This window comes from Fusarium vanettenii (genome assembly GCF_000151355.1).
Source record: "Fusarium vanettenii 77-13-4 chromosome 9 genomic scaffold NECHAsca_6_chr9_2_0, whole genome shotgun sequence".
Classification (NCBI taxonomy): domain Eukaryota; kingdom Fungi; phylum Ascomycota; class Sordariomycetes; order Hypocreales; family Nectriaceae; genus Fusarium; species Fusarium vanettenii.
The window spans coordinates 1,730,224-1,741,944 of record NW_003315877.1 but is presented as its reverse complement, the minus strand read 5'-3'; the positions used below and the strand labels follow the sequence as shown (position 1 = coordinate 1,741,944).

General features: G+C 50.3%; 4 protein-coding genes across 4 annotated transcripts; 2 read left to right on the top strand and 2 right to left on the bottom strand.

Annotated features, from left to right (window-relative positions):
* Nucleotides 1–1,677, top strand: NECHADRAFT_48646 (uncharacterized protein; the record flags this gene model as incomplete). The annotated part of the gene is made up of 3 exons (XM_003050542.1): nucleotides 1–566; nucleotides 655–785; nucleotides 836–1,677. The coding sequence occupies 3 exons, from the start codon at nucleotides 1–3 to the stop codon at nucleotides 1,675–1,677; spliced, it is 1,539 nt and encodes a 512-aa protein (XP_003050588.1).
* A 1,083-nt stretch (nucleotides 1,678–2,760) lies between these two features.
* Nucleotides 2,761–4,333, bottom strand: NECHADRAFT_101717 (uncharacterized protein; the record flags this gene model as incomplete). The annotated part of the gene is made up of 3 exons (XM_003050145.1): nucleotides 3,685–4,333; nucleotides 3,511–3,565; nucleotides 2,761–3,433 (listed from the first exon to the last, which is right to left on the bottom strand). Exons 1-3 carry the CDS (start codon nucleotides 4,292–4,294, stop codon nucleotides 2,761–2,763), a joined length of 1,338 nt encoding a protein of 445 aa, XP_003050191.1. The 5' UTR covers nucleotides 4,295–4,333.
* A 685-nt stretch (nucleotides 4,334–5,018) lies between these two features.
* NECHADRAFT_85058 (uncharacterized protein) lies at nucleotides 5,019–9,267 on the top strand (the record flags this gene model as incomplete). Its single annotated transcript, XM_003050541.1, has 4 exons — nucleotides 5,019–5,112; nucleotides 5,162–6,744; nucleotides 6,841–9,036; nucleotides 9,211–9,267. 4 exons carry the CDS (start codon nucleotides 5,019–5,021, stop codon nucleotides 9,265–9,267), a joined length of 3,930 nt encoding a protein of 1,309 aa, XP_003050587.1.
* A 349-nt stretch (nucleotides 9,268–9,616) lies between these two features.
* Nucleotides 9,617–11,258, bottom strand: NECHADRAFT_49257 (uncharacterized protein; the record flags this gene model as incomplete). Its single annotated transcript, XM_003050144.1, has 4 exons — nucleotides 9,617–9,839; nucleotides 9,891–10,310; nucleotides 10,361–11,011; nucleotides 11,071–11,258. 4 exons carry the CDS (start codon nucleotides 11,256–11,258, stop codon nucleotides 9,617–9,619), a joined length of 1,482 nt encoding a protein of 493 aa, XP_003050190.1.
* Nucleotides 11,259–11,721: the final 463 nt, after the last annotated feature.

Genomic DNA, 11,721 nt, shown 5'->3' with positions numbered 1-11,721 from the left:
ATGGGCAACCACGTTGAGAACGGCGCCCCAGCCGACCCCGTGGCCAAGGGCATCTTGCCCACGGCCAAGCAGGCCTTCAAGGACCTCTTCATCTGGAAGCAGCGCGTCGTCATCCACAACGAGCATGGCGAGGAGGCTACTGAGTGGAGGGATCCTGACCCTCTCCAGAACCCCATCAGCCTGATGGCCCAGCTCTCTCTCAAGGACTGGATCTTCTTCATCGTCGGCTTCTGCGCCTGGACCGCTGATGCCTTTGACTTCCACGCCCTCTCCATCCAGACTGTCAAGCTGGCCAAGTACTACGACACCACCAAGACCAACATCACCACCGCCATCACCCTCACCCTCCTCCTCCGCTCCGTCGGTGCCGCCGCCTTTGGTCTCGCTGGTGACAAGTATGGTCGCAAGTGGCCCATGGTCTTCAACATGATTGTCCTCGGTGTCCTGCAGATCGCCACCATCTACAGCACAACCTTCAACCAGTTCCTCGCCGTGCGAAGTCTGTTTGGTCTCTTCATGGGCGGTGTCTACGGCAATGCTATCGCCATGGCCCTCGAGCAGTGCCCGTAAGTTCCCGCGTTCCCCTCTCCTCACAAAACTCTCGAGGTCATTCAATTTGGAGAAGTTTTTATTTCCGTGCTAACAGCGCCGCAGTACCTCCGCCCGAGGCTTGATGTCCGGCATCTTGCAGCAGGGATACTCTTTCGGTTACGTCTTGGCTGCATGCGCCAATCTTGGCGTTGGAGGCAGCACCGAGAGTTGGAAGACTGTCTTCTGGATTGCTGGTAAGTGATCCTGATACTGATCAAACAACATAATCACTAACAAAATGTAGCTGGTATCTCCATCGCCGTCGGTCTCATCCGCATTGCCTTCCCCGAGTCGCAGCAGTTCCTCGAAGCCCGCAAGGCGAAGAAGGCCTCAACCGCCGCCCCCGGTGCCTTCTGGCGCGACTGCAAGAAGATGCTTCGGTCCGAGTGGAAGATGTGTGTTTACTGCACCATCCTCATGACCTGGTTCAACTACTTCTCCCACACCTCCCAAGACTCTTACACCACCTTCATGATCACCCAGAAGGAGCTTAACAACGCCGGTGCCTCTCGCGCCTCTATTATCATGAAGGTTGGTGCTTGTGTCGGTGGCACCATCATCGGATACACCAGTCAGTTCATCGGCCGTCGACGTGCCATCATCATCTCCTCCCTCATGGCCGGTGTCCTCATCCCCGCCTGGATCCTCCCCGAGGGTGAGCGCAGCCTTAGCGCCTCTGGATTCTTCATGCAGTTCTTCGTCCAGGGTGCTTGGGGTGTCATTCCCATCCACCTTAACGAGCTGTCTCCCCCTGCCTTCCGATCCACCTTCCCCGGTGTCACCTACCAGATCGGAAACATGATTTCCTCCCCCTCTGCCCAGATCGTCAACGCTGTCGCTGAGAACACATTGATCTCCATCAAGAACGGTGACAGGGTCGAGGCCTACGGTCCCGTAATGGGCGTTGCCACTGCTATCATCGCTCTCGGCATCGTATTCACCACCATGTTTGGTCCTGAGAAGCGCGGCAGGAGTTTCGAGGGTGCTGTCGCCGGTATGGAGGAGACCAACCAGCCCAAGAAGGATATCGAGACTGCCAGCGTCGAGCAGGTTGAGCTTGACGACCGGAACAAGTCCAAGGAGTAAATGCCTCCTTCTACTTACGAGATTTTTATCAAGATGCTATGACCTAGTTGTTTGAGATAGTTTAGAGGTTGATGTTTGCGAGCCTCGATAGCCTTGTTTTCACCGAGAGGTGGTTCATATCCTGTGAATACATTCATTGAACACATTTGATCCATATTCTGGTAATTCGTGATGTGATTGTTAAATGCGCAAGGCCGCTGGTCTTTGTTCGAAGTCGCGTGGACAAAGCCGGAGACATTAACATCTTGGTAACACCCATAAGTCAAGAAGATGATCGCCATGAGATCAGGACAGCGATCGGCATCCTGCGCACAATGGTTTGTCCACCTGGCTAGGCGGCAACCAATAAGTAGCGGGATTTAGTTGATCTGACGACTGGGATAATACCATCAATTCCTTGACTCCCCCTCCCTTACCTACCTACTCGATGTGACCCTGCCGCGCTGTTTCACCCAGCAAGCACACTTCATATTGAACGAGGGCCCTAGCGAAGCTGCTTCTACTCTATAGGCTGAGGAGTTCCAGGTACATTGCTTGATCTTTGTCACGTTGTTAGGTGGAATCGAGATTCTCGCCTCGAGCTTGGAGGGCGAACTTGGTCTCTCTTGCCCACAATCCAGTAGCGGGTTCTGCGAATCGTAGCTTTCACGATGTTTGTTTACTATCCCAACCCGTACGATCAGTGTTTTACTGCGATTCACTGCCCCTGTGGGTGTTTCGATGCCCATTGCTTGCATTGCTGAATATATAGTTACCGCTTTCCATGATGGGAGCGCGATGTCTACCCCATTTAACGAGAACAAAGGATACAATATCTATCCTTCACAAATATACTTTTATAGACGATAGATAGGTAGATATATGTGTTTAATTTAGAGTCATGCTTACTGGATTTGATATGTTGATCCAAGCTCGACGCCCCATTTCTGTTCTCGCTCATAATCTAGCAGTGCGTACCGCAAATCACAGCCTTTTTCTCATCGAAGGCGTCTCTAAAAGCACCTTAACACTACAGCAAAAGATGTCCATCAATACATGACGGAAACAAAACTCAACCGTAAAACACCGTATAGATCACAGCCTTCACGGGTTCGATTGACCAGCCCAGCTCATCCGCTCAGCAATGTACTGCGCTCCAGTTCCCTTATTGATGTTTTGATGCCCATTGGCTAGATTGCTGAATAGATCCCCCTTTCCATAATGTGCCACCGCTGCCGTCTGGCTCACCGGCATAGGTGGTTGCATCAAAGCTAGCTCTTCGATGGCTTCTGCTAGTTGATGAACTTGGTCGACCGTCACTTCGATGATGCATTCGTTGACAAGCTCGTGGGGCCCTTGCAAAAGCTGTAGTAGGACCACCTCGACCCCGCTGGCGTTTGGCTTTCGCAGAAACTCCTCATAACAACTTCCTCTCTCGGTCTCAGAAGTATCTGCCACGACTCTGAAGATGGCCGACAAGCTTTTGGCAGCTCCTTTGGTTGATTCTAGAACATCGAGAATTGCAGTGTCATCTGGATCTAGGCTATTCGCCTTCCGTTGGTCCTGGATTCCCCCCACAATCTCTTGGACAAGAGAAACCCATTTCCGTGTGTTGCCAAAACTTGGCGGTAGATTCTCATGGGGAAGAGTTGCCTCCCATTTTTCTGCGGCGTCGTTGAGAAACCGGAGGGTGGAAGAAATGAGCTTGTCGATACGTTGGCACGACATTGCGTAGAACTTGAAGAAAGAGGCAAAGCGAGAAGAGAGACAAGGAACGCTACGCTGAATTTTAATCGTGGTGGTTTATAGAACGCCTTGTCATGCAAGGCAGATACGTGTCAGCGTCAGACATACTGGAAGGGCGGTTTCTGAACAGCCTCACTGTTCAGAATACCAACCACACCATATCCTAGTAAACCGATTAAATGTTTATTTAATTAATTAAGAGCACGCAGTTAAGATGAGATAATGCTATCTAAAAAATGTAACACACGCTTATTGCTCATTGAAGTCAGATTGATCACTGACGAGGACTCCCCTGAATAATCATCGAGTGTGCAAAAACCTGTTGCCCCTTGCCCATGTTGACATGCTGCTGGCCGCTTCCCATGTTGCTGAACTGGTGACCTATTCCGTAATGAGCAACCGCCGAGGCCTGGTATATTGAAGGAGCTGGGTCGGCCAGAGCCTGAATCGCACAGGGAGCCTTGGCGTCTATGGAAGGTTTGATGGTCTGGATTGCCGCCAACAATTGCACATTTTCCAGGAGTTTTTTCATCAGTTGTTCCATCTTACTCTCCTTGGAGAGCCTGCGCACAACGAGGAGAGAGCGATCTGCAAATGTGGCGCCTGGTTGGATGGTCACCTCCTGCATAATGCTTTTCAGCCGCAGAGCCTGATCTTGGCAAGACTCGAGCAGGACTTGGATCGTTCCGAAGTCGCCCTGTCCTTCGGTCGATTCTTTGATGCGTCGCTCTGCGGCCTGCAAGACGGCTCGTATGAGGGGTAAACGCTCAGATACCGCTTTAAATCCATCAGGAAGATCGCGGCTATTCTTGATGGTTTTGACCAGTTTCGAAGTCCCGTCAATGATGCCAATAATGGCCGATATGAGACTAATGACCTCAATGCCTGACATGATGTTGTGGTGGTTCGGAAATCTCAGGTGGGAGGGCGTAGTAAGGGAGTTAAGTTTTCGTTGGGTTGTAACTCTTGCGCTCTGTGCTGACGCCCGATCCCACACATTCTTCTCACTTTCAACCCCTTAGATTGGTTGAGCCTGCAGAGTGGCTGAGGCCTGAGGTTTCACAAGGCAATTTTGGTGCGGTGAGACTGCATTTCTGCCTGTTAGCCCGCCTTATAAATGCAGGGGCTTCAATTTGTGCCATGCATCAATACGAATGAAGCTGTTTGAGTGCAGGCCTCTTTCCTTCGCTCATTGGCAAACAAGTATCTTACCGTCTCTCACACTAAAGCCGGTTAGGCAGGGACGGGCGCGAGGTTTGCTTCCCCAACCTTGACCGAGCCCAACTACCCTCTTTCATCGTCCCTTTTCGGCCTTCTATGTTATCGACCAGCTTCTGCCAGATCACTATCATCGCCACAGTGTAGCCAACTAGCCACGTGTGTAGCCGGGCGGTACATAGTATGCACCTTGTGCCCCTCAAACTCCCGTCCTGAGACGCTCGAATACGCGCGCTGGCCCATTTGGAATCCTCCTTGCTGTGCTGACCACATCGGCTCAGTTCTGCTTGCTCCTTTAATGTACCTGCGAATCTAGTTGTGTTTTCGATCAAACGACGGTGTTACCCACCCCTGGCTTCCGACTCGCTCAAGTGCGTCGTACATGAGAACCATCCGCCATGTCGGCAACCCACATGGGAAGGGGTGACATGTTCCATAATGCCGGTACACAAAACATCTGTAAGGATAATGGTACTCAGATTATTCAAAACGGTGAGTATACAAAGCCAGATGAGCCGTCAACGACTTATGAACTCGGCAGGTCCGGATGAGGAGGCAGACTTGGAAAAGCAGGACGACCGATGCCTCAAGTACATGCGACACAGTGGCTACGTCCCAGAAGACCAGAAAATCAACGCCGAGAGGCGGAAAGAGCAGCTTTTTGAGCCCGCTTGCGAGTGGATCTTCAAGAGCCCCGAGTTCCAACAATGGCGCGACGGCGCATCTGCTCCTGGCCTTTGGCTCCATGGGGGACCAGGCAAAGGCAAGACTAAGCTTCTTTGCAGCGTCCTGAACCATTTGCTGGACTCGATCCCAGTAGCCCCAGTTTCTTCTGATCCAAGTCTTCTCGTTACGTATTCCTTTTTCAGCAATCCGGACGGCGACCGCGAAGCATCATTCGTGGTGGCCACTCTTCTACACGGGCTCGTAAAACAGCAACCCTCATACCTCCGTCGCATCTCGAAGGTTTACGACCACGAAACAAAATACCCATTTCGAGGGAAGCGAGCATTTACCGCCCTAGCCGGTATCCTGAAAGACATGTTGGAAGACATGTTGAAAGACAACCCAACCCGAACCAGAATTATCTTGGTGGTTGATGCACTCGACGAATGCGAGACTGATGCCAATCTTGACCATCTACTTGATCTGATCCTCGAGACATCGTCCATCCAAAATGTCAGGTGGTTCGTATCCAGCCGGGGACTTCCTATCATTCACCAAAAGTTTGATGCACCTGATACAAAGATGCGGAAGTTGAGTCTTGATCAAACCGGGGAAGACATCCAGCAAGCTCTTCAAGCCTACATAAATCATCGAATGGGAAGTCTTCACCGTCTTAGGATGAGTGGAGAAAAGAAAGAGGAACTTCAGAATCGACTATTGCGCAAAGCAGGCGGTACATTCCTGTGGTTGTCTATTGTCATGGCCGAGCTCAAGAAGGGGAACAGTTGGAACACCAATCGTGTTGTTGAGGGCTTGTCAGGTGATCTCAAGAGTCTCTACGAGAGTCTACTGCAGAATTTGCTGGGGGATCTCGTCTTGGGGGGAGACAGCGAGATTGACAAAGAAGTTTTTCACAAGACACTTGCCACCACAACAGCCGCTCTACGGCCACTCCATATCGAGGAACTGAAGGAGTTGGTTGGATTCCCTGAAGAAATTGACGAAATCAGCCAAGTAGAAGAGGTCATCGACAAATGCGGCGCCTTTCTCACTCGTCAAAACAACCAAGTCTTCCTAATTCATCTTTCCGCCAAGGAGTTTTTGACACCTGAAAAGTTGCAGTCGGCGTTTCAGTCTAACCCTCTTGATATTCACTCCCATTTGTTTTCCCGCTCGATGTCTGTCATGGAGGAAAACCTGAAACGCGATATCTACAACCTGGAGAAGCCAGGAATTGATATTCGTGATATTGCCTTTCCTCTATCTCCAGATCCACTACTAGGCCTCAAGTATTTCTGCGTTCACTGGATTGACCATCTTGAACGAGTTCAGCTTCGAGACTACCAGGCTGTGAGACGCTTCATCGAGAAATCGCTTTTGCACTGGCTGGAGGCAATGAGCTTGCAGAGAAAGATGGAAGAAGCATGCAGGGCAGTACAGAAACTATGTAGACTAATGGTAAGTTTTGAAAACTCCCATTCTTACCTTACTTCGTTTCATGCTTCGAACAAGATGGCCAGATACGCCTCAGACTTTAGTCTAACCTTTGATTAGCAGAACACAAAAGACTACGAGCTGGACACTTTCACAAACGATATCGACGGCTTCGTTCAAGTTCACGAGGAAACAATACAAAACTATCCTTTTCAAACCTATGCATCTGCTCTTCTATTCAGCCCAACCAGCAGCTGTGTCAGAAGGGTTTACAGCGGAGAAGAACTCGACTGGATCTCATTGAAGTCAAAGAGGGAACCCACTTGGAGCCCCCGGGCTAAGAGCCTCTCGATGCTTGCTCCGACATCGATGTTGGCCATTTCGACAGATGGAAATTTGCTAGCTTCAATTAATGATCCGGACTGCGTGGGCATGACGTGGGAGGATCTGTGCGAGTGGGCGTTGGAGCGGGAGGTGGACTACCCTCATGCACAACTCCCCCCTTTCTTGCTTCAGATCTGGGACTTGAACTCGAATGAGCAAATTCAGATCCTTGGCATTGACTTTGAAGTTCTCGCGATTGGATTTCTACGTGATAGTAAGCGGCTTGCCCTGGCAGGGAATCAGAACCGCTTCGAGATCTGGAGTGCGGAAACGGGGTCACGCGTGCAGACACTTCAAAGCCCCGAAGAACCCAGCGTTTGCTTTACATGTCTGGCATTACCAACTTCAACACATCTCGACCTGAATGAAGATGTGATAGCATCTGGCTCAGATAACGGGGCGGTCAGATTCTGGAATCCGGCTACTGGAGGCTGCACAAGAAGCATCCGCACGTCCAAGGAAAAAGTTGGCGCCCTGACATTTTCGCAGGATGGCCAGAAATTAGCCGTGGGCTTGTTATACGGGACAATCGAAGTGTGGGATTTCCAATCAGAATCACTCGTTGGGAAAGTGAAAGCCCACAATCGCTCCGTCGTGTCGATGGCGTTCTTAGGGGACGATCAGCTTGCGTCTACCTCAAAAATGGAGGGAGTAAGGATCTGGGATCTGAAAACGGGCGCTTGTGCCATAACCATATCCGTACACACGGAGGATTTCACAATGGTCGTGTCGCTGGGGAATGGTGGGTATTTTGCCTCCTCCACGGAAGATTTTTGGGGAAAGGTCAGAGTTTGGAACAACAAAGGGGAATTTATCCACCATCTTGAAGGAAGCGACTATAGCATGAATGGACTGGTATTTTGTCCTGAGAAACAGCTCCTCGCTCACGCCACCGAGGACACAGTCGATATTTGGGACTTGAAGCTGTTTCCATTTGCCAAGCATGCCCCTTTACACATGGAGCGGGTACTTTCGACTACGCTTTCTTCTGACTATCTATTACTTGCATCGGGCTCTGAAGATTCAATCAAGATCTGGAACACGGCCACAGGCACCTGCATCCGTTCAATGGGCTGCCTCGGGGATGGAGGAAGTGGGCTTGCCTTTTCTCCCAACACTCGCTATCTTGTATCGCGATGGGGAATTACTTTGTGGGAAGAAAGGTGGGCCAAATTGACCGTTTGGAGCGTAAGTGATGGCCAAGCTGTCAAAACCTTCTACGAGGTGAGGGGGTGGGAGGTTTTTTCCCCTGACGACAAACTGCTCGCACTGGCTTTGAGGTCATCCGTGATGGTATGGGACATGGATGCCTCTGAGGAATACCGTCAGATTCAACGCAGCGCCACATGTCTCGTCTTCTCAGCTGACGGCAACAAACTTGCATTGGCTTCAGACACGAAATTGGAGATCTGGGACATGCTCAGCGGCGAATGCATCTGGGCTGTTGCCCACCAACAGACTGAGGTTACATCGATCGCACTTTCAGCAGATGCGGAGTTGCTTGCTGTGGGCACAAGCCAACAAGGTATCCACGTATGTGGATGTGGCAGAGTTGCCAAAGAGCTGCGTGTCTCCATGGCCACTAGTCAGAGATTCCGTCACACTTTGGACGCAGTAGCTTTCTCTCCCAACCGAGAGTTACTGGCCTGGGTTCGTGGTGGCGAGATTGGAATGTGGAACTTCAAGGATCGCAGGGTGTCTCGCTTCTCGTTTGATGGTGGGAAACGGCGCTCTGAATTTTCCGGCAGGGCCACCATCCAGTTCGAACCTCCTGACTACTCAAGGTTGTGCACATCAATCGGTGACCTGGACATTAATGCAGAGGGTACGATAACTGGTTTCCACGGTTATCATTTGGACAAGGATCACGAGTGGATTGTGAGAGACGGAAAAAAAATGGTTCTTCTTCCTAAAGAGTATCGAGGAGGTCCGGTAAGTATTCTCCCAGGACAAGGAATAGCGATCGGTGGCATGGGCGGAGGAATACTTTTCTTACAGATTGTTTGATTGAGGTTGTGGGAAGCCCCTAAGCAATGAGGGATTTGTATCAAGGTTCATATCTACTATGAAGGCATCGTGTTTTTTTCTCTACTTGACCGTGATCAGGTGCTAGTCGCCGAAGCCAGGGTTTTTGAGCTGTCCATAGCGAAACTGGTCTTTTAAACGCAAATAACAGTCGAGAAATGCTTAGCAGTTCCTGGTAGCAACGGGTGGACATTAAGCAATCACTAAGATCTTCCTGGAATCACGTCTCTGCACGCTAGCTAGTCAAGGTTACAAGGTTAAGCTTCTCTCAAGAAACTCTCCTTTCCAGGATAGGAATAAATAAAAGGACATGTAAACATCAAGTAATACTTATAGCATCTTTTATTTATTGTGTAGTTGCGGCATGCAAGCGTATTACTGTCTTCTGGCTCAATTATCCCATCAAGGACCGGGCTTCAACCATATCAAAAACCCAATATCAACACACCGTAGCATCATATCCCAATTCTAACACAGCCGCGGTCAATCAGAACGTGAACCGGAAAGCTGGATGATCATCTCCCAAATTGCTTCTCTCATCCTCTGGCAGGTTGTATCTATCGTCCCTCTTGCCTTGATCTCTCAGTTTGTTCTCACGCTTTATGTAGAGCAGAAAGACGACTGAGCTAAGAACACAGAGCCAGACGAGGCCGAGGCCCAGACCGAACCCCAAGGGGTACTCTGGAGCTTGGGAGGTGACGAACATGTTGCTAGATCATGTTAGTGATGTCTTATCCGAACATGCACCGGAACCAACATACCTAGCGATAATCCCACCGACATTGCCGATGCCGACCTGCATCGCAGAAGCAACACCCACTTTATAATGGCCAGAGTTATTGTTGCTCGCCCAAACCAGTACAATCGGTTGAGCGATGTAGCCCCCGCCGACGATACAAAATAGTGCAAAGTACCGTACCCCAACGCTGACAGACATCATGTTGAGCAGAATGACATAGCCGATGGTGGTGAAGAGACAACCTCCAAAGATGAATCCTGAACGATGCTTCAACTTGTCGCTGGCGATGGCACACACGAGTGCGCACACGGTTGCAAAGATGAAGATGGGGATCGACATGATCTGGGCGCGAATAGATGTCCATCCTAGCTGCTTCAGGATGGTTGGGGTGAAGAAGGAACCGGAATAGCTGGTGGTGACAATGCCCATATACATCAAGATGCTGCAAAAATTAAGAATAGATCTAAACAAAGGGGGTCAGCATTAGCATACCTGAGATAGATCTTGGGATCCGAAAAGATTCTCTTGGCAGTCTTTTTATCCCAATGGTTCATATGAGTGTCTTTTCTGTCCTGAGCGAGACGTTCAATGAGGAGCGCTCGCTCATCGTCGTTGAGAAACTTGGCAGACTCGGGCCAGTCCGGGATGACCCAGTAGCTGAAGATGGCGATGACAACAGTGGCAATACCCTCGAGGATAAAGATCCATCTCCAGCCACCATAACCAGCGACTCCATCCATATGAGCGATAGCATAGGCAAGTAGGCCACTGAACGCCCCGGCAATGATGCTGGCTGAAAAGAAGAGGTTGAAACGCCACTGCAGCTCGTGTCGGCAGTAGTACATGCTGAGAAGATATACGCAAGCAGGGAAAAAGCCGGCTTCGAGTCCTCCTATGATGACTCGGCAGACGACTAATCCCGCAAAAGACTGCGTCAGACCTTGACAGATGGTTACGATGCCCCATCCTGTCATGATGGCCGAGAGGAAGAGGGAGGGGCGCATGTTTTTGAGAAGAATATTGCAGGGCACTTCAAGGAGGATGTATAGGATGAAGAAGGTGAACAGGGCAATGTTGTAATCTTGGCCACTCATGCCAAGGTCGGCTTCCAAGCCCTGGATACGGGCATTTCCGATATTGATGCTGAAGCACGGAATACATCAGCAAATATGAAGTGTAGTGGCGAGGGTATTGGGTCTCACCGGTCGATGAATGCGCAAAGGAAGAGTAAAAAGAGGATGGGGACAAGATTGAAGTCGACCTTTCTCAAAACCTTCTTCTCAAGTGCAGGATCGATCCCCTGACGCTCGGCTTTCGGGTTAACATCGTAGCTGGCTCTCGCATCGGCGACATGCTCAATCTGAGCCAAGTCGTTGACCTTGTCCGACATTTTGCACGAGGTAGTGTTGTCGAATCTCGCGCGGTGATGATGGTGTTGGGACTGGAAGGCCCAGCAGATCTTTCTCTGTAGTCGACTGGAGTCAAGATGAGACAATTTGAAGCAAGGGGGATCGACGTGTAACGTTATATAATATTCCTGACAACCACATTGACCGACTTGCTCTCCCTTAGTGTTTGTGATATTGGAATCGGAATCGGAATCGTTCCGACTCGGTAATCTTCCTCCTCATCACCCGCCCCGCGTTTTAGAGCCGGGGAAGTCTGGGGTAATCTGGGGTAAGTGAGATAAGAATGACTTGACTTCTCGACTGGGAAAAGTGCGCGGGGTTGTAGCATGCATCCTGTACATAGCCCAATACGGACAAGAATCCCATCGCTTGTGTTGGTACTGTAGCATTGTGGCAACCGTCATACTGGGTCATCATCTGGCGTGTGTACAACAAGGGAGCACA